Raw genomic sequence first — 23,929 nt, forward strand, 5'->3', positions numbered from 1 at the left:
CAACCTCTTCATTGTGCCCAAGAAGGAGGGAGCGGTCCGCCCGGTGTTGGACCTCAAGAGTCTCTTTGCTCCGTGATAGCTTCCTTGGCGCAAGGGGAATGGTTAACTTCTGTGGATATCCAGGACGCCTACCTGCACGTCCCCATCACGGACCACTACCAGTTTGTCGCCCTGCCATTCAGTCTGGCGACTGCGCTGAGGGTGTTCAGGGGCATCACCTTGATTCTGTACCTGGACGACATTCTCATCAAAGCGTCGTCATTCCGGCAGTGCGAGGAGAGTCTGCGGATCATCTTGGACACTCTCGCCCGCTTCGGGTGGCTAGTGACCCTTCGGAAATCCTCCCTGGTCCCGTCCACTCGAATTTGGTTCCTTGGTATGATGCTGGACTCCGGGGCAGCTTGGGTGTGTCTTCCAGCGGACAAGGTGAAGGACCTTCGCAGCGCGGTGCTCCGTTTGCTTCGGCAGCGCACAGTCTACATCCGGACTTGTATGCAAGTGCTGGGCCTTATGGTGGCCTTGTTCGAGGCGGTACCATTCGCTCAATTTCACACCCGGTCTTTTCAGCGGGCGATCCTCTCGACCTGGGACAAGTCCCAGGTGTCCTTGGATCGTCGGTTTTCCCTTCCTCAACAGGTTCGGTCGGACCTCCATTGGTGGCTCTCCCCAACTCACCTGGAGATGGGGAAGTCTTTCCTTCCGATCAGGTGGACGGTCATTACGACCGACGCCAGTCTTCAGGGTTGGGGAGGAGTCTTCGGCACTCGGACTGCCCAGGGCATATGGTCTCCGTCGGAGTCCAGACTATCCATCAATGTCTTGGAGCTTCGTGCAATTTTCCTCTCACTGCGCCATTGGTCTCCCCTCCTGCGGGGCCTTCATGTCCGAGTCCAGTCGGACAATGCCACAGCGGTGGCGTATGTCAACCATCAGGGGGGGACTCGCAGCTCGAACGTCATGTCGGAGGCGGCGAGGATTCTCAGGTGCACGGAGGCCCATGTTCCGGCCCTGTCGGCGGTCCACATTCCCGGCGTTGTCAATTGGACGCCAGATTTCCTGAGCCGGACGACGATAGACCCCGGGGAATGGTCTCTCCATCCGGAAGTGTTCGACGCTCTCTGTCATCGCTGGGGACGGCCGGACGTGGATCTGATGGCCTCTGGGCAAGGGATCCTGCATCTTGCGGTGTGGATGCGCTCGTGGCGCCGTGGGACAGGTTCACGTTCCTTTATGTCTTTCCGCCGCTGTCGTTCCTGCCTCGGATTCTCTGCAGGATCAAGTGGGAGGGCGTTCAGACCCTGCTGATCGCTCCGGACTGGCCACGCCGGGCATGGTACTCGGATCTTGTCCTCCTGCTAGGGGACGTTCCGTACCCGCTCCCTCTCAGACCCGATCTTCTGTCGCAAGGGCCCGTCTTCCACCCGAGTTTAGATACTCTTCGTTTGACGGTGTGGCTCTTGAAGCCTTCCTTTTGAAACAGCGGGGTTTTTCCGATGCAGTGGTTCGGACGCTCATTCGGGCTAGGAAACCTACTTCTTCCAGGATATATTATAGAACCTGGAAGTCCTTCCTTCGTTTCTGTGAGGAGCGGGACCTATCTCCCAGATCCTTCTCCCTGCCGGTCGTTTTGGCCTTCCTTCAGTCCGGACTGGAATTGGGCATGGCGCTCAGCTCCTTAAAGGGCCAGGTGTCGGCCCTTTCCATTTTCTTTCAGCGATCCTTGGCGGGACTAGGTCCTGTCAGGACCTTCCTTCAGGGCATTGCGCACTCCGTTCCGCCTTACCGTCCTCCGCTTCATCCATGGGATCTCAACTTAATATTGGGAGTTCTGCAGGCTTCCCCTTTCGAACCCTTGCGGGAGGCTTCCCTCCGCCTGCTGTCCTGGAAAGTTGCCTTCCTGGTGGCCATCACATCCATACGAAGGGTTTCAGAATTGGCAGCTCTGTCATGCCGTGAACCATTCCTGGTCTTTCATCAGGACAAGGTGGTCCTCCGTCCGGTCCCTTCCTTTTTACCCAAGGTAGTGTCGGCTTTTCACCTCAATGAGGACATTGTCCTTCCGTCCTTTTGCCCTAGGCCCTCCCATCCAAGAGAGGTGTCATTACACCGTCTGGACGTGGTGCGGGCTCTGCGGATTTACCTTTCGGCCGTGGCCCCCTTTCGGTGCACGGACGCCTTGTTCGTCCTTCCGGAGGGGTCTAAAAAGGGATTGGCAGCTTCAAAGGTGATGATCTCCCTGTAGATTCGCTCCACTATTTTGGAATGTTACCGCGTTCGGGACAGGATGCCCCCTCTGGGAATCACGGCCCATTCTACCAGGGCACTTGGGTCTTCCTGGGCTCACTTCCACCGGGCGTCGGCGGCTCAGTTGTGTAAAGCCGCGACCTGGTCTTCCCTCCACACTTTTACAAAGTTTTACAGGGTTCACACTCTCGCTCCTGCGGACGCCGCTCTGGGCTGCCTGGTTTTGCAGGCCGCGGTGTGATGACTGTCACGAGGGTCTGTACCTTCTTCGCTCTGTTTGGTGTTACCTCCCCAAGGACTGCTTTAGGACGTCCCATGGTCTGTGTCCCTCAATGATCTAAGCAAGAAAACGAGATTTTGTGAAACTTGCCTGTAAAATCTGTTTCTTGCTTGATTCATTGGGGGACACAGCACCCACCCCCGTTTGGGTCCGTTGACCGTGGAGTTAGTTGATGTGGTTATATCCTTCTGCTTCTCCTACTGCTTTTGCACAAACTGAAGACTCTCTCCTGGCCGGAGGGGGTATAGCTGGCGGGGGAGGAGCTAACAGTTTTCAGCCTAGTGTCGCCTCCTAGTGGCAGCAAGCAGCTATACCCATGGTCTGTGTCCCCCAATGATTCAAGCGAGAAACAGATTTTACAGGTGAGTTTCACAAAATCTCGTTTTTCATTACACCTCAGGTCAGACCACCAATCAGACCTCAGCTGACAGCCCCAATCTAACCCCCAATGTTTTTTTTATTTTTTTTCAACACTTTATTGATAATCCAACAATAACCAATATATAAAACATATCATTATTAACATATATCAACATATTTTCCCTTAACCCCCCCCCCCCCCATCCCCTGCGATACGTCTACCTTCAGCCCCACCCCTCCGTTCTAAGACCGAGGAGTGGGGTTGACGGTTGAAGAGCGGAGGAAGCTTCTATAAGATCCAGTCTCCCCAGATTCCAATCCATTTTTTCCTCAGTATTTCTTTGCTTATACAAAATGTATTCATATCTCTTAGTAGTACTCACCAGATTTAACCATGTATTCACAGTGGGACTATTTTGCAAAAACCAAGAACGTGCTATCAAAAGTCTTGCCAAAAACATTATCTTAAATAAAAGATTTTTTTTTATATTGCTGACAGCTTACCTTGGCAAGCTCACCCAATACCCAACATTCAGGGGAGAAAGGGATCCGCACCTTCAATTTTCCCTCAGTATATTTATGGATAGCCCTCCAATAGGGTTTCAACTCTGCACAGGACCAAAACATATGCAAATAGTCCGCTTCAGGAGCATCACACCTAGGACAGTTGGAGTCGTTCCTAATCCCACATCTATTAAGCCAGAGAGGTGTAACATAAAGTCTATGTAAAATATTAAACTGCACCACCACGTGATTAAAATTATGTGAAACCAATTTTAAATTCAAAGTTACCTTCTGCTGGTCATCCAAATGAATCATTGGACACTCATTTTGCCAACTCCTCTGGCCAGCAGAAGAAACCCCTCCAAATCGAGTTATAAGTAAATTTTTATAAAAGTGAGAAATCTTCAACTTGTGTTCCGAGTTCCCTATCCACTCATTAAATTGTACTGAAGTGTGTATATGAAACCTAGTTTTTTCCTTTATACTCAAAAGTGCTGAATGCCAATCTTAACTGTAAATACCGAAACCATAATCATTTCTGTGATTTTTCTCTCTGTGATAATTCTACAAATGAAATATTATCTCCATTACTTACTACCTGTGTCAAATAAAAAATATTACTTTTTTGCCAGTATTGTTCCTTAGCTAGTTCATCTAACGTCCGAAAGTGCTGGTTATGCCATAAGGGAGTGCATCCCAACGAACCTTTCACTCCACACCATAGTTTAATAGAATACCAAGACTTCCTAAAAAGATTCCTAGCTGATCTAAATTCCCTATCGGAGTTGATCAATTGATCAGACTCCAGTAGAGTAAAAAAATTATCATATGGAGATCTGTTCACTAAGTCCCTGCAAAGTGGGATATCTTTCCATTCACGGAGAAAACAAAACTGTGCAGCTAGAAAGTATCCCCTAAAACAGGGGAGGTTAACTCCTCCCTTCTCCAGGGGCATATACCAATGCTCTAACTTAAGTCTTACCCGTTTCCTCCCCCAAAGTAGATCATTAATAATCCTTTCGACTACCTTAAAATATCTATCAGGGATCCAAACTGGAGAATTCCTAAAAAAAATAGAGTAACTGAGGGAGAATCACCATCTTAACTAAAGATATACTATCAGCCTTTTGACAAAGGTAAACGTAACCATGTTGTTATTTTTAACCTTAACTTATTTATCAATGGCATCAAGTTAAGCGGGATAAAATCTTGCACCCTAGGGGAGACTGAAAAAAGATATAAAAATAAGTTATTAATAATTTGATAAATGGTACTAAAAACAAGCTGTCATACTGTTATTATGTTGAAGCAAAAATAAAAAAGTGAATGCATGTAGTGTTATCAGTACCTCTTTCTGTATTCAGGATTATATAGTGGTGAAGAAGACATCTGGTGAATGTGTGATGCCTAGCAGCCATCCCCGAGGGTCAGGATGGGGCAGGACTCGGAGCCACAGCCTGGAACCTGCATCTCACCAACTGATGTATGAGAAAAGCAATGAGCAAAAGATTTTAAAACTCTCCAACAAGATCATAGAGCTGATAACCAGAGAGGTGAGCGCTGCTGGGTCCACATGGACATTAAATACTGAATGTAAACATATCATCCACCTGACTAGTAATTCAACCGATGTTACATGTCCTCCCCTTTTTTCTGAAATTCACCAACTTCAGCCAGTAATCATTCATAGCACAACTTCTTACAGTGCTTTTAATATGAAGATACAAACTACTCACAGCTGAGTAGTCATCTTCTGGACTTTTGCCTCATAAAAAGTTTGCGAACTCTGGATCATGACTATTAAACTGTGAGGTGTTCATATCTGCTCATACCTACATGTGTTTTTTTTTTTGTTTGTTTTTTTACCCAGTCAAAAGATTTCAGGGCCACTACGTCCGGTGCCTGATATACTATTGTGGTTTTCCAAGGGAGCGACCTACATTCATTTCTCAAGTGACAGTGTTTTTCACTCTAAAGATGTCCATCCTGTTGGAACAGTAGTTTGCCAGGCTCACCTTTATGCTGATACAGAGCTTCTCCTAGACAACGTCTTCTGCTACTGGATCTTCTCCTTCATGGCTGGAGATCTGTCCATCTGCTCCATGATGCTTCTGGCTGCAGTAAGAACATGACACATTGTGGTCTCACCAGATCACTTATCTTGTGAGACCATGTTGTGTTCTGTTGTGTCCAAAGGCATTGTGGAGGAAATGGACAGATATCCAGCCATGAAGGAGAAGATCCAGCAGAAAATCTGGCAGGTAGTAGCAACACTGACGGAGAAGTTCCAGCTCTGCATAAAGGTAAGTGGGTGGCAGCCCCCTTGGAAAACCACTACCTCAATATTATATCTGGTGCCGGAACAAGCAGGCCTGATATCTCAAGAATGGGTCCATACACAGCGGAAAAAAAGAAAGGAAAAATCAGAAGAACTGCTTGAGCTCATGTAGGAAGGAAATTTAAAATATTTAGATTGGTGACAGGTGCTCCCTAAAGGGGTGGCACTGTTTAGAAAACTAATTTTCATTAACCCATTAGGGAATTATGAGTTAGGCCCCATGCACATAACCACATGTGTCTCTCTCTGGGGACCTGTCATGGCCTGCATTACACAGATTTATTTCCCTTTGATTTAAATGAGCACTGTGTAATTCTAGTGCAGGTTTTCCCACAGATTCCAGCAGATTGCTGGAGGGGTTTCCAAAGCGGAAAACAGTAACACTAAAGGAAAATGTCCCACTTGTGTTGTCAGTGCTGTATTTTGCACGAATGACATGGAGAAGTTTAGTTGACAAATATTTATTAATTAATTTAAGGGTACTTTCACACTTGCGTAGTTGGATTCCTGCAGGCAGTTCCGTCGTTGGAACTGCCTGCCGGATCCGGAAATCCGTATGCAAACGGATAGCATTTGTAGACGGATCCGTCTCACAAATGCATTGCAATAGCAGATCCGTCTCTCTGGAGTCATCTGGAAAAATGGATCCGGTATTTATTTTTTTCACATTTTTAAAGGTCTGTGCATGCGTAGACCAGGAAACCGGATCCGCGGCATGGTGCGGTATTTTCTCCAGCCAAATACCATAAAAGTGATTGAACTGAAGACATCCTGATGCACACTGAACGGAATGCTCTTCCTTCAGAATGCATTAGGATAAAACTGATCAGTTTTTTTCCGGTATTGAGCCCCTAGGACGGAACTCAGTACCGGAAAAGAATAACACTAGTGTGAAAGTACCCTTAATATATGTGGTGCATTTGGAATTTTGTCTCTGAATTTCTTTTATGCCTGCTACGTGCAGCGATATATTTGCTCATTTTGTAACCTTTATCTTTGATATAAGAAGTACTTAAATACATTTACATGTTGACCACAAAGACTTTTCTTTTTTATTCACAGTGAGAAGACAAATATCACACATTTGGTACAATTTTAGATGTGACTTTTTAACCTGTGCGACTTCCACCGAAATCAGGCATAAATTAATAATGCATGTGGGCCAATGTTTGTAGATGGTGACTATATTATTCTATGTGTCAGGTTCCGGTAAGGTGTCAGAATGTGTCTGTTCATTTCTCCATGGAGGAGTGGAAGTACATAGAAGGACACAGGGACATCCTGAGGGAGAAATACCAGTCCCTCACATCACCAGGTAAGTCACACGACACTGAAGTTCTCAAAATTGATTTATGGGGGTATTTATAAAACTGTCCAAAAGAAGAAAGCCCCATAACAACCAAACACATCACAGTTTTCATTTCTTACAGTGTTCTTGAAAAATGATGACATAGCAATTTCTCTTAGTTTCTCAGAAATATGCCCAGTATACGTAATTCCCAAATGTCTCCTGTGTATTTACAGTGTTTCTGCCATGGCTGAGGGCACCATTTGATCTAAAATTATTTGTTTCCAGGCCTCCTTTCCATCATCTTGTTGATACTTCATAAATGTTGGCTAAGGAAAGGCCAGCGCTTGTTATCACTATGCGCTATGTTTTCTCCCATGTTAGAAGACTCCTATTGAACAATGGATGTTCTTTACTCTGTGATTTTCCTCCTACTTTCTTCTATTCAGTTTCTGAATACTCTGAATACTTAGAGTATCCTTACAGTCTTCTCCATAGAAGAGTGATCCTTTCCCTGACTGACCCACCATGGATAAACAAGGAGATGACTGAGAGGATATTAAGCATCACTTTGAAGATTATCTACCTGTTGAGTGGAGAGGTGAGGAACTACATCATTCTTAAAGGGGTTTTCCGTGATTTTATTATTGATGATCTATTCTCATGATAGGTCATCAATATTAGATTGACGAGGGTCTGACACTCAGCACCCCGCCGATCAGCTGGTTGAATAGAAGCTTCCCTTCATTGTTTACCTGCTGGCTGTCCACATCGCAGCAGCGATCAGGTGTAATTACAAGCCGTCCCATTCACTCCTATGGGACGGCTCATTCCTATACAGTTGAATAGGAAGTAGCGGTCCCATTGAAGTGAATGTGACGGCTTGTAATTACACCTGCTCACCGCTGCGATGTTGATTGTGAGCAGGTAAACAATAAAGAGAAGCTTCTCTTCAACCATCTGATCGGTGGGGTGCTGAGTGTCAGACCCCCGCCAATCTGATATTTTTTTAAAAATCAGATCTTATTTGTGTTTCATATAAAATAAAAGTATACACCAGACATAGTCATAAGAAGTGTAGAAGTGCACATCACGCACAGAATAAAGATATCATTTATCACAATTGCGTACTGTCATTCTTTAATCAATAAAAGAAAGAAATCCAATTACCCTCCCCCTCTCCGTGTGGCCACACTCCCCAAAAAGGAAGTTATCACTCCAGTATATTAATCACCTAATATCACGTTTAAGTGTTACAACAACCTGTTACGCTAATAGCTTCATATACCATTTGTACTTCTGTGTTCCTCACCTCAACCCTCCAAATTCCCTGAGAACCATACCATTCCAGATATGCACCAATCTGAGACCACATACCAGGGCCAGCCAACCACGTCTTCCACTGCTTCTCGAATTTCTTTACAGTGCCTCCCGCCAATCTGATATTGATGACCTATCATGAGGATAGGTCATCAATATTAGAATCGCAGAAAACCTCTTTAATGACACTGGAAAAGTGAGGAATACTGGGAATGTATTTAATACTATCACTCTTTCATTGCAAAGGATTACACCATAGTGAAGAAGACATCTGGTGAGTACGTAACCCTCAGCAACTATTCTTGTGTACCAGGAGAAAGGTACAGAGCCCAGAGACCCATTCTAAGAACTCCATCTAACGCGCCAACACATGAGGGGAACAATGATGAGAAGGTCCTGGAACTCACCTACAAGATCATTGAGCTGCTGACTGGAGAGGTGAGTGCTGCTGGGAAATTCTAGAGTAACACTAGGGTTAATGTGTCTGGATGATGACAATGATGTCATTGTATGTGTCAGGTTCCTATAAGGTTTCAGGATGTCACTGTCTATTTTTCCATGGAGGAGTGGGAGTATTTAGAAGAACACAAGGAACTGTACAAGGACTTCATAATGGAGAACCACCAGACCTTCACATCACCAGGTATGAGGAGACTTCTATATGTATGTATGTATGTATGCAAAGAAGTATCTCCCAAGGACAAGAAGCATCCTTGGAAAATACCTCTTTGCATATTTGTTTCCCATGGAGCATTGCCAATAAATCTCTATACCATAGAGTGCTTCCAGAAAGTCTCCATAAAGGATTAGTCTCTTTAAGAAGATTCAGCAGCCTGCCCAAGCCATTGTCTGTATGTAAAAGAGAAAATATATCGTTTTCCTGGTCACCTGTATACACCCATGATCTGGTTATCCCATATCAACAGTGTGTTCTGTTGCTTTTTGTATTTTCTTTAGATGAAGCCAGTAAAGAAAATCCACCAGAGAGCTGCCCCAGTCCCACTTGTTCCCAGAATGAGGAAAATCACAATGTCCTAGAGGATCATCAGGTTAATAAATCTTAGGTTTAATCTCATTTGACTATATTTAACACTACTATGAAGGGTGTGGAGACTGAAACCTCCGTTGTAACTTGGTTGTCATGGTTCTTGGATGTAATTCTTTTTTCTATGTAGTTAATATGTTGTGCTGAACTTTACTAACTGTATTGTGGTTAGTTTGTGTGTTACCAGAAATTTGTCCTGGTTTTAAATCAGGGGGAAGACCTCATTGATATTAAAGTTGAAATTATAGAAAGCGAAGAAGAGACCTATGTGATGTCTGATCAGCAGTGTGAGGAGGAAATTGGTACCGATAGCCCAGGTGAGCAATAAGCACTAGACATGAGAAACCAACAGATATTTAATTGATGACGGAATATAAAGGCCCACATACACATTAGACTATTGTTGTCCGAACTCGCTGTTTTGGCAGTACCCGACAACAGCCTTATGTGAATGGGGTGAAAATTATTGTTTGTTGTATTGGTGTCATACAACATTCAACATTTACAGTGTATATATTGCTATGATCAAATTTACTTTTGAAATTGGCGCCATGTGTACAGTGATTGCACTGAAAAGTCTATCAGATGCTCGGATTGATTTCCCAAACTACCAATTGTTTGTGAAAAATTGCAGTGTGTAAACATGCCTTAAAGGGAGTCTGTCACCAGTGACCTCCATATCCAACAAGTGGTATAGGGAACATAGTTGTGGTTCACCTGATTAAAGTGCTTTGTTCCTGACCTATAACACTTTTGGCTAACATGCAGATTAGGCCTTTGGTGCAATGAGGGCGTCACTATGACTCTCATTGTAGGCTCCGCTCCTTTCTGTGACCAGGCCCTCCCTCGCTGCTTTGCCACTGTCTGGCCCTGGCAATCAAAGACGTGAGGGAGGGGCTGGCCACAGGAAGGAGAGGAGCTTGAATGCAACAAGAGCCACGGTGATGCCCTCATTGCACCAAACGTTAATAAATAATTTGCATAATAGGAAAAGGTATCATAACTCGGAAAGGAGTCTTGGATCCACAAAAGAAAAAACGAGTTCTGAACAGGTGATCAACTGTTTGCACAGACGCATCGCTGTAGGATAGTGTGGTCGCTGGTGACAGACACTCTTTAAAGGGGTTGTCTCACTTCAGCAAATGCCATTTATCATGTAGAGAAAGTTAATCGAAGGCACTTATGTATTGTGATTGTTCATATTGCCTCCTTTGCTGGCTGGATTCATTTTTCCATCACATTATACATTACCTGTATACAGGGGTTATGACCACCACCAGCAGCGGTGGTCATGCTTGCACATTACAGAAAAAATTGCTGATGTCTCTGGCGGCCGGGATCATGAGAGCGCCTATATGCACACATGCACAGTGGCTCCTGTCCCAGCTACCTCGTATCTGCTCTGCAGCGGTGGCCATGACCCCTGGAAACAAGCAGTGTATAATGCGGCAGAAAAATGAATCAAGCCAGCAAAGGAGGCCATATGGACAATCACAATACATTATTAAGGGGGTTTTCTGTGACTTTTTTTTTGTGATGACCTATCCTCAGGATAACCCCTTTAACAACCCTATTGACGTCTATAGGGAAAACCACTCTACATAAGGTGTAGAATCACACAAACAATTGAAATGCTGCGGATTTTAAAATCTGCACAGCAGGTCAATTTTCGGGCATACAAAATATGCAACATATACACAAGATTTGGCAAATCTCATTCACTTTGCTGATACTGTAATACATTGTATTTCTGCATTAAAATGGGAGTTACAGAAACGGCATAGTAGAGCCTACTTGACTGTTTCCATAACTGTGGTTGCTGCATAAGGGTACTTTCACACTAGCGTTTTTCTTTTCCGGCGCTGAGTTCCGTCCTAGGGGCTCAAATCCGGAAAAGAACTGATCAGTTTTATCCCCATGCATTCTGAATGGAGAGTAATCCGTTCAGGATGCATCAGGATGTCTTCAGTTCAGTCTTTTTGACTGATCAGGCTTTTCAGAAAACCGTAGCATGTTGCATCCTGAACACTTTGACTGAACACCGGATCCGGTCTTTTTCCCATTGACTTGCATTAACGCCGGATCCGGCGCCGTGTGTTCAGTCAAACCGGATCCGGCTTTTGCATGTTAAACCAGAAAAATGTGACAAAAAAGTTAAAGACCATAAATGGCGGATCCGTTTTTTCCAATGCTTTTTTTCATTGTGATCAAAATCCTGATCAGGATTCAAATGTAATCCGTTTTCACACGTTTTTCCGGATCCGGCGGGCAGTTCCGGTGTCGGAATTGAACGCCGGATTTAAACAACGCTAGTGTGAAAGTAGCCTAAGATGGGTATTCCAATCTCAGCCGTGAATGGTCAAGTTGGGAATACCGCTTTTAAGAGGAAAAAAAAAAAAAAAAAGTAATAAGCTACCTTATCTCCTAGCAGATGTCAACACCAGGAGCTCAACAGGATTGTTACAAGTTTGCACAGTGGAGGATAAAAACATCAGCCCAGGTTCTTTAGAAGAAAACTCTGCTACCGTAATACCCACAGGACCTCTTTTAACGAATGCTTCTAATAATGTGGAACTGTCAATGGCCAAATCGCATGTCCCTACACAAAGAGCAGGGACGCAGTTTATATGTTCTGAATGTGGAAAATGTTTTACACGTTCCCAGCTGTTTAAATATGAGTCGGCACACACTGGACAAATACATTTTTTATGCGTTATCTGTGACAAGTCTGTAGCTCAAAAGACTCATCTTGGAGACCAGGTCATTCGGACAGTTGGCAAACCATTTTCTTGTTCAACATGTGGAAAGTGTTTTGCACTCAAGGCCATTCTTTTTAGACATCAGAAAATTCACTCTTCGGAAAGACCGCTTACATGTGAAGAATGTGGCAAATCCTTTCCTTATAAATCCAGTCTTCTCGAACATCAGAGATTTCACACTGGTCAGAAGCCATATTCCTGTGCAGAGTGTGGGAAGTCATTTACTAGAAAGCGTGTTCTTGTTGAACATCAGCTAATTCACACAGGGGAGAAGCCTTTTCCATGTCTGGAGTGTGGGAAATTCTATGCCCGTAAAAGTCAGCTTGAGATACATCAGAGAAGCCACACAGGGGAGAGGCCATTTACATGTCAGGAATGCGGGAAATGTTTTACTCAGAGGTCACATCTTGTAAAACATCAGAGAATTCATAAAGGGGAGAAACCGTTTTTATGTCTGGAATGTGGGAAATGGTTTACTAAAAAATCTAACCTTGTGGAACATCAGAAAATTCACACAGGGCAGAATTTGTTTTCATGTCCAGATTGCGGTAAATGTTTTACTAGGAAATCCGTCCTTTCCGATCATCAGAGAATTCATTCAGGCGAGAAGCCGTTTACTTGTCTAGATTGTGGAAAGCGCTTTAACCAGAAATCTGCTCTCGTTAGACATCAGAAAGTTCACACAAAGGAGAAGTCGTATTCATGTTTAGAGTGTGGGCAATGCTTTACCTGTAAAGTCCAGCTTAAAATACATCACCGCATGCACACAGGAGAGAAGGTCTTTTCATGTTTGGAATGTGAGAGATGTTTTATCAATCAGTCAGATCTTGCCAGACATGAGAGAACTCACACGGGAGAGAAGATGCCGTCATATCCAGAACATGTCAAACAAGAAGATGATTTTGATGTGGATGAAAGCAGCAACAAAGAGGAGACACCATCATCATGTTAAGAATGTCGGATTGAAAATCAAAGAATTCACACTACAGGGGATATATTCCCATGTTCAGTCTTACATGTAAAACTTATCTCGTGATGTACCTGAGAACTCACACAGGAGAGATATCATTTACATGTCTGCTATGTATGAAATATCTTAACCCTTCTCCACACTGATCAGCCTAAGCAGAGTTTGGTCAAGCAGCAAAGGACAGTATTGTTCTGGAGAACTCCAGCTTGGGCTGTGGGGCTTTAAGGGTTCCTTTCAGGCTCAAAGTGAGCTTGAGCCACAATCGGGATCTTGTTTTAAAGCCAAGAATCTTAAATGTGCAGCCAAGAACGTGGCTCTAGTTGCACTCTAGTCTGAGATAGAACAGGTTGAAGTGAGAGTTGCATATACTGTTCTTCCACCTTTCACTACAGGCTGTGTGGAGCTGGGAGTTGGAGGAAGACAAGCAGGTGGCATGGAGGGCAAGAAGGAGGCTCACAGACCTTCCTCCTGGCCCTGTATGTGTTGTTATTATTAAAGCGCCATTCATTCCATGGCGCTGTACATATGAAAAATAGGTGTACATACATAATACAAAACAATTGCAATACACATGAACAAGACGAGTTACAAACTGGTACAGAAGGAGAGAGGACCCTACCTGCAAGGCATTACAATCTACAAGGAATGGGTGAAGGATACAGTAGGTGAGGGACACCCTTCATGTTATATTATCAACCATAGGGCATAGTTACGCTCTAAGGGTCCATTCACACATCCGTTGAATGGGTCCAGATCCTTTCCACAATTATGCGGAAGGGGTGCGGACCCATTCATTTTCAATGGGGCTGGAAAAGGTGCGGACAGCACACAGTGTGCTGTCCGCATCTGCATTTCTGGTGCACGGCCCCGAACTTCCGGTCCGCAGCTCCGGAAAAAAAATAGAACATGTCCTATTCTTGCCTGCAGCTGCAGACAAGAATAGACATTTCTATTGGGGTGCCGGCCCAGTGTTATGGGGATCCGCAAAACACTGCGAATGTGTGAATGGACCCTTATTGTCACATTTATTTATTCTCAGAAAAGGAGTAAGAGGCTGACCACAAAACCTAAGTGGTTTTATAGAAAAAATTAAAACTGAACAAATAACTTTTCTCCCATATTATTTTAATATTGAAAAAGCTAAATAAAAAGATATGCCTCATCTGTAACGACCCATGCTATAAACGTAATATTTTATGTCACAGTAAACCAAAAAACTGAAAAACAATACCACAATTTTCTTTTGCATTCATCACACGCAGCAAAACAGGCCAAAAAAACTAACTGCAACTTCCCAAAAAACTCAACACCTTACACAGTTACGCCATTGAAAAAATAATATGGGACTTGGGGTGACACAAAACAAATAATTTTGTTAAAAAGAAAAAGGTGTTATTATGCAAGTATAAATTTGGCATCATCATAATTTTACTGACCTACAAAATCAAGTTATGTTATTTATACTACACAGTAAATCCTGTACAGACAAATCCCCAAAAATAATGTTATCCCCCCTAAAAACAAATAAAATATTAATAAAGTTATTTTATAAACTATCGTGTACCCAAAATAGTTCCTATAAAAACTACAGCTCGTCCCAAGGTCTTTTACAAGTACATCAATAGAAGTAGGATTGGATTGGCTCACCCTCCAATTTATACGGAATGGGTGCTCCCCCTAAAAGAAAGATATCCCCAATCTTCTAGGTAGGTAAATAAACTATATGGAGGAGAGGGGCACACCTCATATGATGATCAAATGGAACTGCAGCCAATGCGTTTGAACTATTTATTAGTTACAATAAAATAATATACGGTACCTGAATAGCATAAAATACATTCACTAAAATACAATTAATACATAAATAACTATCTGTGTAAATTGAGAAAGCCAGTATAAGTGTCACTGATATCCAATAAGATTGGTAAATTTGATGGTATTCAAGTTCAAATGCGCAATAGTATATGCGCTATATCTCTCCTATTGTCGGGAAATAACTAGCAGCTATGGCTAGTATGTTGCAATGTGATACAAAGTCTCGTATATTGCTTGCTGTTTGTTACAGCATATCAATTAATGCGATATAATGGCTGGGTGTGTATGAACACACTACTCACTGTTTGAAGCGGTATAATGTCCGGTCACTCGTGCTTGGCGTGGCGTCCCACGTGTTGCAGCACAAGAAGCCTCAGTTCCGGTCCGCTCTCGATATATGTGAGTAAGGTACTGTAGCAGGCAAAGAAACTGTCCGTTTTAGACGCCGGGGTATAATTGTTTTGACCCACTTGATTATCGGCGTTACTTTGGTGTCTGTTAGTTTAGACACAGATGGACTTGCATTTCTTCCTGATTGATATGTAGAAAGCGCTCCAGAAAAAACTTCAAATGTTGCGCAGATAATACGCTGCGGTTTCTTTCTTGCTTTACTTGAGACAAGTCTCAAGTAAAGCAAGAGACAAGTCTCAAGTAAAGCAAGAAAGAAACCGCAGCGTATTATCTGCGCAACATTTGAAGTTTTTTCTGGAGCGCTTTCTACATATCAATCAGGAAGAAATGCAAGTCCATCTGTGTCTAAACTAACAGACACCAAAGTAACGCCGATAATCAAGTGGGTCAAAACAATTATACCCCGGCGTCTAAAACGGACAGTTTCTTTGCCTGCTACAGTACCTTACTCACATATATCGAGAGCGGACCGGAACTGAGGCTTCTTGTGCTGCAACACGTGGGACGCCACGCCAAGCACGAGTGACCGGACATTATACCGCTTCAAACAGTGAGTAGTGTGTTCATACACACCCAGCCATTATATCGCATTAATTGATATGCTGTAACAAACAGCAAGCAATATACGAGACTTTGTATCACATTGCAACATACTAGCCATAGCTGCTAGTTATTTCCCGACAATAGGAGAGATATAGCGCATATACTATTGCGCATTTGAACTTGAATACCATCAAATTTACCAATCTTATTGGATATCAGTGACACTTATACTGGCTTTCTCAATTTACACAGATAGTTATTTATGTATTAATTGTATTTTAGTGAATGTATTTTATGCTATTCAGGTACTGTATATTATTTTATTGTAACTAATAAATAGTTCAAACGCATTGGCTGCAGTTCCATTTGATCATCATATGAGGTGTGCCCCTCTCCTCCATATAGTTCTTTTACAAGTACAATAGAATTTTTTTTTATTAAAGGGGTTTTCTGAGACTTAATACTGATGACCTATCCTCTGGATCGGTGGGGGTCTGACACACAGGACCTCCGCTGATCAAGAAGACACCAGTGCTCATAGTAGTGCCGCTGCCTTCTCTCAGCTTTCCGTGACGACACGTTCATCATGGTGTAGGAGCATCTCCGCCCTGTTTAAAATTAATGAGGCTGAGCTGCAATATCAAGTACAGCAGTTATACAATGTAGGGCACTGTGCATGGTGAGCACGGAGAAGGCCATGATGTTCAGAGGCGTGCCAATGCATTCTCAAACAGCTGATTCAGCACTGGTGCCCTTTCCCTGGTCTCTTGTGTCGGTGGTCACATAACCTAGAACAGCATGTCCCTAGCAGTGGTCAACCAAGCCACTTACAGTCTGGAGGAGGCCAGAACTGGATGGGAACAGGACAGTAGCATGGGAGTGGCAGAATTAGATGGGCGTTTTTTTTTTTTTTTTTTTGTTTTTTTAATTGGCCTCAGTTTGCCACAATTGATGTTGTCGGCTCCAAGGTTGGAAAACCTCTTTAGGCCTTGTTCACACGAACGTGTGAAGCCCGTGCAGTGGACCGCAAATTGCGGTCCGTAATGCACGGGCACCATCCGTGGGGCAGGCGCATGGGGATCGCAGACCTGTTCACTTGAATGGGTCTGCAATCCTTCCGTTCCGCAAAAAAAAAAAAAGAACTTGCTCTATCTTTTTGCGGTGCGGAAGCACGGAACGAAACCCCAGAAAGCACTCCGTAGTGCTTCCATAGTGTTCCGCATCTCCGGATTTGCGAACCCATTGAAATCAATAGGTCCGCATCCGTGATGCGGAATGGTGCCGGTGTATTGCGGATCTGCAAATGTGGTCCACAATATGGCAACTGGCATCACACGAGCCCTAAAGCTAAAAGTATTAATGTCAATTAGTGGTTAAAATGCACTTTTAGATGTGCGCCAACAATATTTATGGAAGACACAATTTCAAAATATATAATAAAAAGGTGAAACTTTTGGGAGGGGATTAATTTAAAATCTCTAGCTAGACACCAGAAATGTGAAAACCTATGCAAAAGTCATTGCCGTTCCTTAATTTTGAGTTCTTGTAATTACTATTGATGTCCATCTCGATGCATTTTATATTCCACAGTGGATATCAGAGAAAGGACACTCGATGGAAGAATTTATCACACTCTGCGCTCCAGAAATCTAGCTTCAAAAATGAGCTTTGAGGCTTTTTGGACTTATTTGTGTAAAAATTTGGTGAAATTTTTTACTTTGAAAAGTGGTATTGGTGAACTTTTCAAAGTGATAACTTTTGCATACAGATTTTTCTCCGCAGTTTAACATTTCCACTGTTGCTTTTAAAGCAGCTGCACCAATGATTCCTAGGCACTATAAAATATATCTCCACAAAGATGGAAGTTTTCATGGAATGAGATACCCTCTGGGGTGACCACATCCTTTTTAAGAAAAGTAGCAGTTGTAATTTATAGGTTTTTTTTTATACTAGAATATACTCCTGGACTCTGCATTAATCTCTGCAGTTGGTTTCCTGGGAGGATCTCTGATGTAACATATTTCAGTTCTTGATGTGAAAATGTAGATTTTTTATGCTGTGTTTTATATTTATTGTATAATGTGTGTTGACACCAGCTGTGGGTGCCTTCTTTGAATTGCAGTTATCCCACAATGTTTGGAAAAACTGGTTGTGAAAAATAAAGAGACATCTTTGAATGTGTTTCATCCTAAGTTATGCCTCAAGGCCTGTTTAGAAGGTCAACCATTGACCTAGCTACCTTTTTAGATGGTGGCACCAGAAGCACAGCTTTCTTTTCCAAGAAGAGAGCTAAATTGCATAGTGTTTTCACCTAGTATTATGTGTGTGGTCAGGGATCAAAAATGTTATTTAGTGATAAAAACTGACAACAGGCTGTGTAATCTATCATTTAGACGTTTGTAAATGGGAATAGGCGTCATTGTAATTCAGTGATTGGGGGAGCAGAGCTGTAAGAGTGAGCTCCCTCCACTAAAATGTTGACAGTGTTGTGTTGTGTTCTGCCGACAGAGCCACACCAAATAGCCTATTGTTGGGGGTGTTTGATTTCTGCCGATCAGTTACTGATGGCCAGGATAGGCTATCTCTTACTAAAGACTGGACAGCCCCTTTAACCAAAGTATGTTTATACTGCCAGACACCAGAAGGTGGTTTAATACTTTGCTTGGCAGTTTCCACCTCAACGTCCATTTTGCACCTCCGCAGTCTGGGCAGAATGTTGGTCAGGGACCTCTGTTCTTGCATAGATTCAGATCTCAGAAACTATTAGACATTTATGACATATCCTGTGATGGAAATACCTCTTTAATAGAATACATAATAAGGTATCACAAAATATTTTACAGGAAAAAGCTTGATTTTTTTGCTGACTTACTTTTAGTGGAAACTCGATTGGAGCAAGATGTGCCAAAAATATTAAAGGGGTTTTCCAGGATTCTTATACTGATGACATATCCTCAGGATAGGTCATCAGTATCTGAGCGGTGGTGGTCTGACACCCGGGATCCCTGACGATTAGCTGTTTGAGAAGGCACGGGTACTCCTGTGAGCGCCTTAGCCTTCTCCGTACTTACTAAACACATTGCCATACATTGTGTAGTGTCTGTGCTTGGTATCGTGCTTAGCTCCATTCAGTTACAGTATATGGGGCTGAGCATGATACCAAGTACAGCCTCTATACAATGTACGGTGCTGTGCTTGGTAAGCACGTAGAAGGTTGTGGCCCTCACAGGGGTACCCGTGCCTTCTCAAACAGCTGATCGGTGGGGTCCTGGCGGTCGGGATCCCACCGATCAGATACTAATGACCTATCCAGAGGATAGGTCATCAATATAAAAAAGCAGACATTGACAGATCATCTTAGCAAAATGCTGGGTTCTTTAATTGACCCAACCATTCTTCCAAAACGTGAGTTCTGATCCACGTCTTCTACTTGGCTGTATGGGCCTGCAACCCAGGGTACGAGCACCACCTTCTTCCGAGTGCTGACTGATTTATTTATACAGTATATAAATTGATGTATTTTGTTAGGTCCCTTTATGCATCTGTACCAGGCTCGACTCTATTGGGAAGGCTTTCCACAAGATTGTGAATTTGGTTTATTGGAATTTGTGCCCATTCACTCAAAAGATAATTTTTTAGATCCAGGCTTTGATGAAGAACAAGAAGAACTGACTCTCAAACAGCATTTGAAATTTTAACAGGCGGTGTTCAATGGGGTTGAGGTCAGGGTTTAATATAGGCTACTTGGGCTCCTCCACACCAAACTTCCACCAAAATGTTGCCACAAAGTTGGAAGCATACATCTGTGTAAGAGTCTTTGCATGCTGTGCATTAACATTATCCTTCACTAGAAATAAAGGACCTGTCCTACTGAGAAACTATTCCACACCACTATCCCTTTTCTACCACATTTTACAGTAGGCTCCATGTTTTCTATTAGATAGTGTCCGTAGGCATGTGCTAAACCCAATTTGTCTACCAGACAATGAAATGTGATTCACTGGAAAACCTGGTGTGCTTTACCACACCAGAAAACCCTGTGGCATTGTACATGGGATTGTGGGCAGCGGCTGGAACATGGAAATCCATTTCAGCAGGTTCCAGATACATAGTTCTTGTACTGATGTCACCTCCAAAAGCAGTCTAGAACTCAGGAGGGGACCTACTAAAAGGAATGACAGAATGGAATGCCCATAGACTTTAACAGGAAAGTGGAATGCCCATAGAGAATAATGGACCAGAGTGGAATGCCAATAGAGAATAATAGACCAGAGTGGAATGCCCATAGAGAATAATGGACCAGAGTGGAATGCCAATAGAGAATAATAGACCAGAGTGGAATGCCCATAGAGAATAATGGACCAGAGTGGAATGCCCATAGAGAATAATGGACCAGAGTGGAATGCCCATAGAGAATAATGGACCAGAGTGGAATGCCCATAGAGAATAATGGACCAGAGTAGAATGCCCATAGAGAATAATGGACCAGAGGGGAATGCCCATAGAGAATAATGGACCAGAGTGGAATGCCCATAGAGAATAATGGACCAGAGTGGAATGCCCATAGAAAATAATGGACCAGAGTGGAATGCCCATAGAGAATAATGGACCAGAGTGGAATGCCCATAGAGAATAATGGACCAGAGTGAAATGCCCATAGAGAATAATGGACCAGAGTGGAATGCCCATAGAGAATAATGGACCAGAGTGGAATGCCCATAGAGAATAATGGACCAGAGTGGAATGCCCATAGAGAATAATGGACCAGAGTGGAATGCCCATAGAGAATAATGGACCAGAGTGGAATGCCCATAGAGAATAATGGACCAGAGTGGAATGCCCATAGAGAATAATGGACCAGAGTGGAATGCCCATAAAGAATAATGGACCAGAGTGGAATGCCCATAGAGAATAATGGACCAGAGTGAAATGCCCATAGAGAATAATGGACCAGAGTGGAATGCCCATAGAGAATAATGGACCAGAGTGGAATGCCCATAGAGAATAATGGACCAGAGTGGAATGCCCATAGAGAATAATGGACCAGAGTGGAATGCCCATAGAGAATAATGGACCAGAGTGGAATGCCCATAGAGAATAATGGACCAGAGTGGAATGCCCATAGAGAATAATGGACCAGAGTGGAATGCCCATAGAGAATAATGGACCAGAGTGGAATGCCCATAGAGAATAATGGACCAGAGTGGAATGCCCATAGAGAATAATGGACCAGAGTGGAATGCCCATAGAGAATAATAAATAGACCAGCGTGGAATGCCCATAGAGAATAATAAATAGACCAGCGTGGAATGCCCATAGAGAATAATGAAAATGTAATATTTGAATTAGAGACAAAACCATTTGACATATCTAATAATTATTTAGCAGGCTTACTCTTCAAGTTCAGTGGGATTATTTAATGTTCAGATTAAGGGGAATTATCACGGTTTTCTGCAGAATGACGAGGGTGAATGACACAAAGGAATGCCCATAGACTATAATGGAAAGTAAAATATGAGCTCATTTGCAGGTAAATCTGTGTTATGTAGGACATTAACCTTTACCGCAAGTGTTCCCTGGGTAAAGTAGCATATTGTAAAATGAAAATTACCTTGGATTATAACCGTTTTCTATAGAATGCAAAGGTGATGGAATGCCCATAGGCTATAATGGGAATTAAAACGTGATTTGGTGCCTGAACCATTCAACATATCAAATAAATCTGTAGCAGGCTTACTCTTCAAATTCAGTGGGATTATTTTAAATTGAGATTAAGTGGGATTATCATTGGTTTCTATGATATGAGAAGGGGAATGACACAATGGAATGCCCATATATGGAATTGAAAAAGCATTCTGCCAAACGGAAACAAAAAACGTTTGTGTGCAGGAGGCCTAACTGTTTAATATCACCATAAAACATGAATCCATATCATGGACACACTTCACCCAGAGTCCTGTGAGAACAAAGTTTGAGCTCCTCTAATCACTGAGAAATGTCCGCCTTCCATTGTACGAGAAAACTAAAGTATCGGCTCAAATTTTCGATTCATCAAGAGTTATCTGTGAAATGTTCCCATCAAAGTATACACAGACTCGGGCGGTAACCTGTGATTTCACCATAATCATGATCAAAGGAAAGCTCAGCATGTTTTCCCATCAGTTTTCCTTCAGGTGAGGTCCTCTTCAGGCATGGAGTTTAGCATGCTAACAGTGTAATGTCTATTTCCCATACACCAGACGGACCTTTTCTATGTGTTATATACAGAGAGGTTCTCCTGCTGGTGAGGTCCTCTTCAGGTATGGAGTTTAGCCTGCTCACAGTGAACTGTCTATTTCCCATACCTCAGAGGGACCTTTTCTATGTATTAACTACAGAGAGGTTCTCCTGCTGCTGAGGTCCTCTTCAGACATGGAGTTTAGCCTGCTTACAGTGAACTGTCTATTTCCCATACCCCAGACTGACCTTTTCTATGTAAAAATTATTATTATTATTTTTTTTAAATGGCCTTTCAAAATGTATTCATTTATGAGGCGCAGGTCCTAAATACATTTCCAATACAGAAGAGATCAGGGCAGACATAACGGCGACAGATAACTGGCTGTGGGATGGTGATAGCGGCAGTGACAAGTTGTCATCAGCGGCAATACAGTTTGGAACATGATGCAGGCAAAGCAGCAGATGTCTGGCTGTGTAGTAAGAATGGTAGAGGCACTAGTGGTAGTAGTAACTGGTGGCAGCACAGTATGGAACATGATGGACAAGGTGCAGAAGATGGAACAGGAAAAGAATCCCAGCAGTCGTGTCTTGATGCAAATAAGGTATCTTTTTATTCCATAAATAGTCCTATAACCAGGACGCGTTTCGGCGATGTGCCTTCATCAACAGGTACATCCAAGAATAATTTAGACAAGCTATATATACTAAAGGTACCACCCACAGGGGCAGGAAGTCCATCCTGTAAAGGGAGTGGTTACAAAAGGATATAATCGACATAAATGTAATACCATGTACTATAATGGTGAACAAGCACAAAAAACAAAGCACTTTGATAAATATTCTATCTTACATGTTGATAATTTTTCTTGTGCAATACAGATATTCAACGTCTGAAAAATAAATGATAAATACATTGTAAATGCGTAACGGAATTATTTCTTTACAAATGCATAACCTCATATTCCCTATTGAGGCCTCTAGGGTGTAATGTGTCCAGCGTGTGGATCCAAAAGGCTTCCCTCCGTAGCAAAATTTTCTTAATGTCACCCCCCCTCCGTGGTCTGGTCACCTGTTCCAGAACCTGAAATTTCAGCTGGGCTATGGAGTGTCTACATTTTTCAAAGTGGCTTGGTATGGGTAATAACAGATTTTTAGTTCTAATGGTCGATTTATGTTTATTAATTCTGTCCCTCACTGCCTGCATTGCCTCCCCAATGTACAGCAGACCACAAGGGCATTTAATAAGGTAGATGACGTTTGAAGACTCACATGTAAAGAAACCCTTTACTTCAAATGGACGTCCAGTGTGTGGATGATAAAATATGAGGCCCTTTATGATGTGTGAACATTGGAGACAATGCAGGCAGGGGAACGTACCTTTGCGTGGTGTCGATGGTACACTTTGGCGCAACCGATGTTTGGTACCCCCTATATCTGCTTTAACTAACGTCCCTATAACTAGGGTTCTTCCTATTGCAGATTAGGGGTGGGCTTTTAAATTCCAAAACCTCTGGATAAGCCTTGCCCAACAAATGCCAGTGTTTTCTGACAATGTTATCGATCTGTATATTGAATGGATGGAATTTATGTATGAATGCTATCCTAGCATCATCCTTTTTATTGGGGTTTACCCTCGCAGTCGACTGGTCAGCACCACTATTAGATAATATATTTAAAGAATATCCTCGTTCTTGAAATCTAGTAGTCATTTCCCCCAGCCTCTGATTCTGTATAAGTGGTTCTGAAACAATCCGTTTCACCCGCTGATATTGGGATTTAGGTATTGATCTCTTTAGAGATGGGGGGTGTGCACTTGTATAATATAGAATGCTA

The 23,929-nt window shown here is 42.9% G+C and overlaps 2 protein-coding genes across 9 annotated transcripts in view; both read left to right on the forward strand.

The window, feature by feature from the left end:
- The window catches only part of LOC121004097 (gastrula zinc finger protein XlCGF26.1-like), a 705,032-nt gene extending 691,098 nt beyond the window's left edge, over window positions 1-13,934 (forward strand). For 3 of the 8 annotated variants that reach the window (XM_040436187.1, XM_040436190.1, XM_040436191.1), the window contains exons 3-10: window positions 4,753-4,941; window positions 6,930-7,041; window positions 7,464-7,615; window positions 8,581-8,772; window positions 8,854-8,977; window positions 9,292-9,383; window positions 9,552-9,696; window positions 11,808-13,934. In XM_040436187.1, the coding sequence (XP_040292121.1) occupies window positions 4,753-4,941; window positions 6,930-7,041; window positions 7,464-7,615; window positions 8,581-8,772; window positions 8,854-8,977; window positions 9,292-9,383; window positions 9,552-9,696; window positions 11,808-13,090 (2,289 nt within the window). In that variant the 3' untranslated portion in view covers window positions 13,091-13,934. Of the gene's footprint in view, window positions 1-4,752; window positions 4,942-6,788; window positions 7,042-7,463; window positions 7,616-8,580; window positions 8,773-8,853; window positions 8,978-9,291; window positions 9,384-9,551; window positions 9,697-11,807 lie in introns of those variants that run through there. The other 5 variants (XM_040436188.1, XM_040436192.1, XM_040436193.1 and 2 more) reach the window with 5 other exon arrangements.
- Window positions 1-23,929, forward strand: part of LOC121004114 (zinc finger protein 566-like) — a 422,297-nt gene that overhangs the window by 174,004 nt on the left and 224,364 nt on the right. The gene's annotated exons all lie outside the window — the stretch shown is intronic.

This window comes from Bufo bufo, chromosome 6 (genome assembly GCF_905171765.1).
Source record: "Bufo bufo chromosome 6, aBufBuf1.1, whole genome shotgun sequence".
NCBI lineage: Eukaryota > Metazoa > Chordata > Amphibia > Anura > Bufonidae > Bufo > Bufo bufo.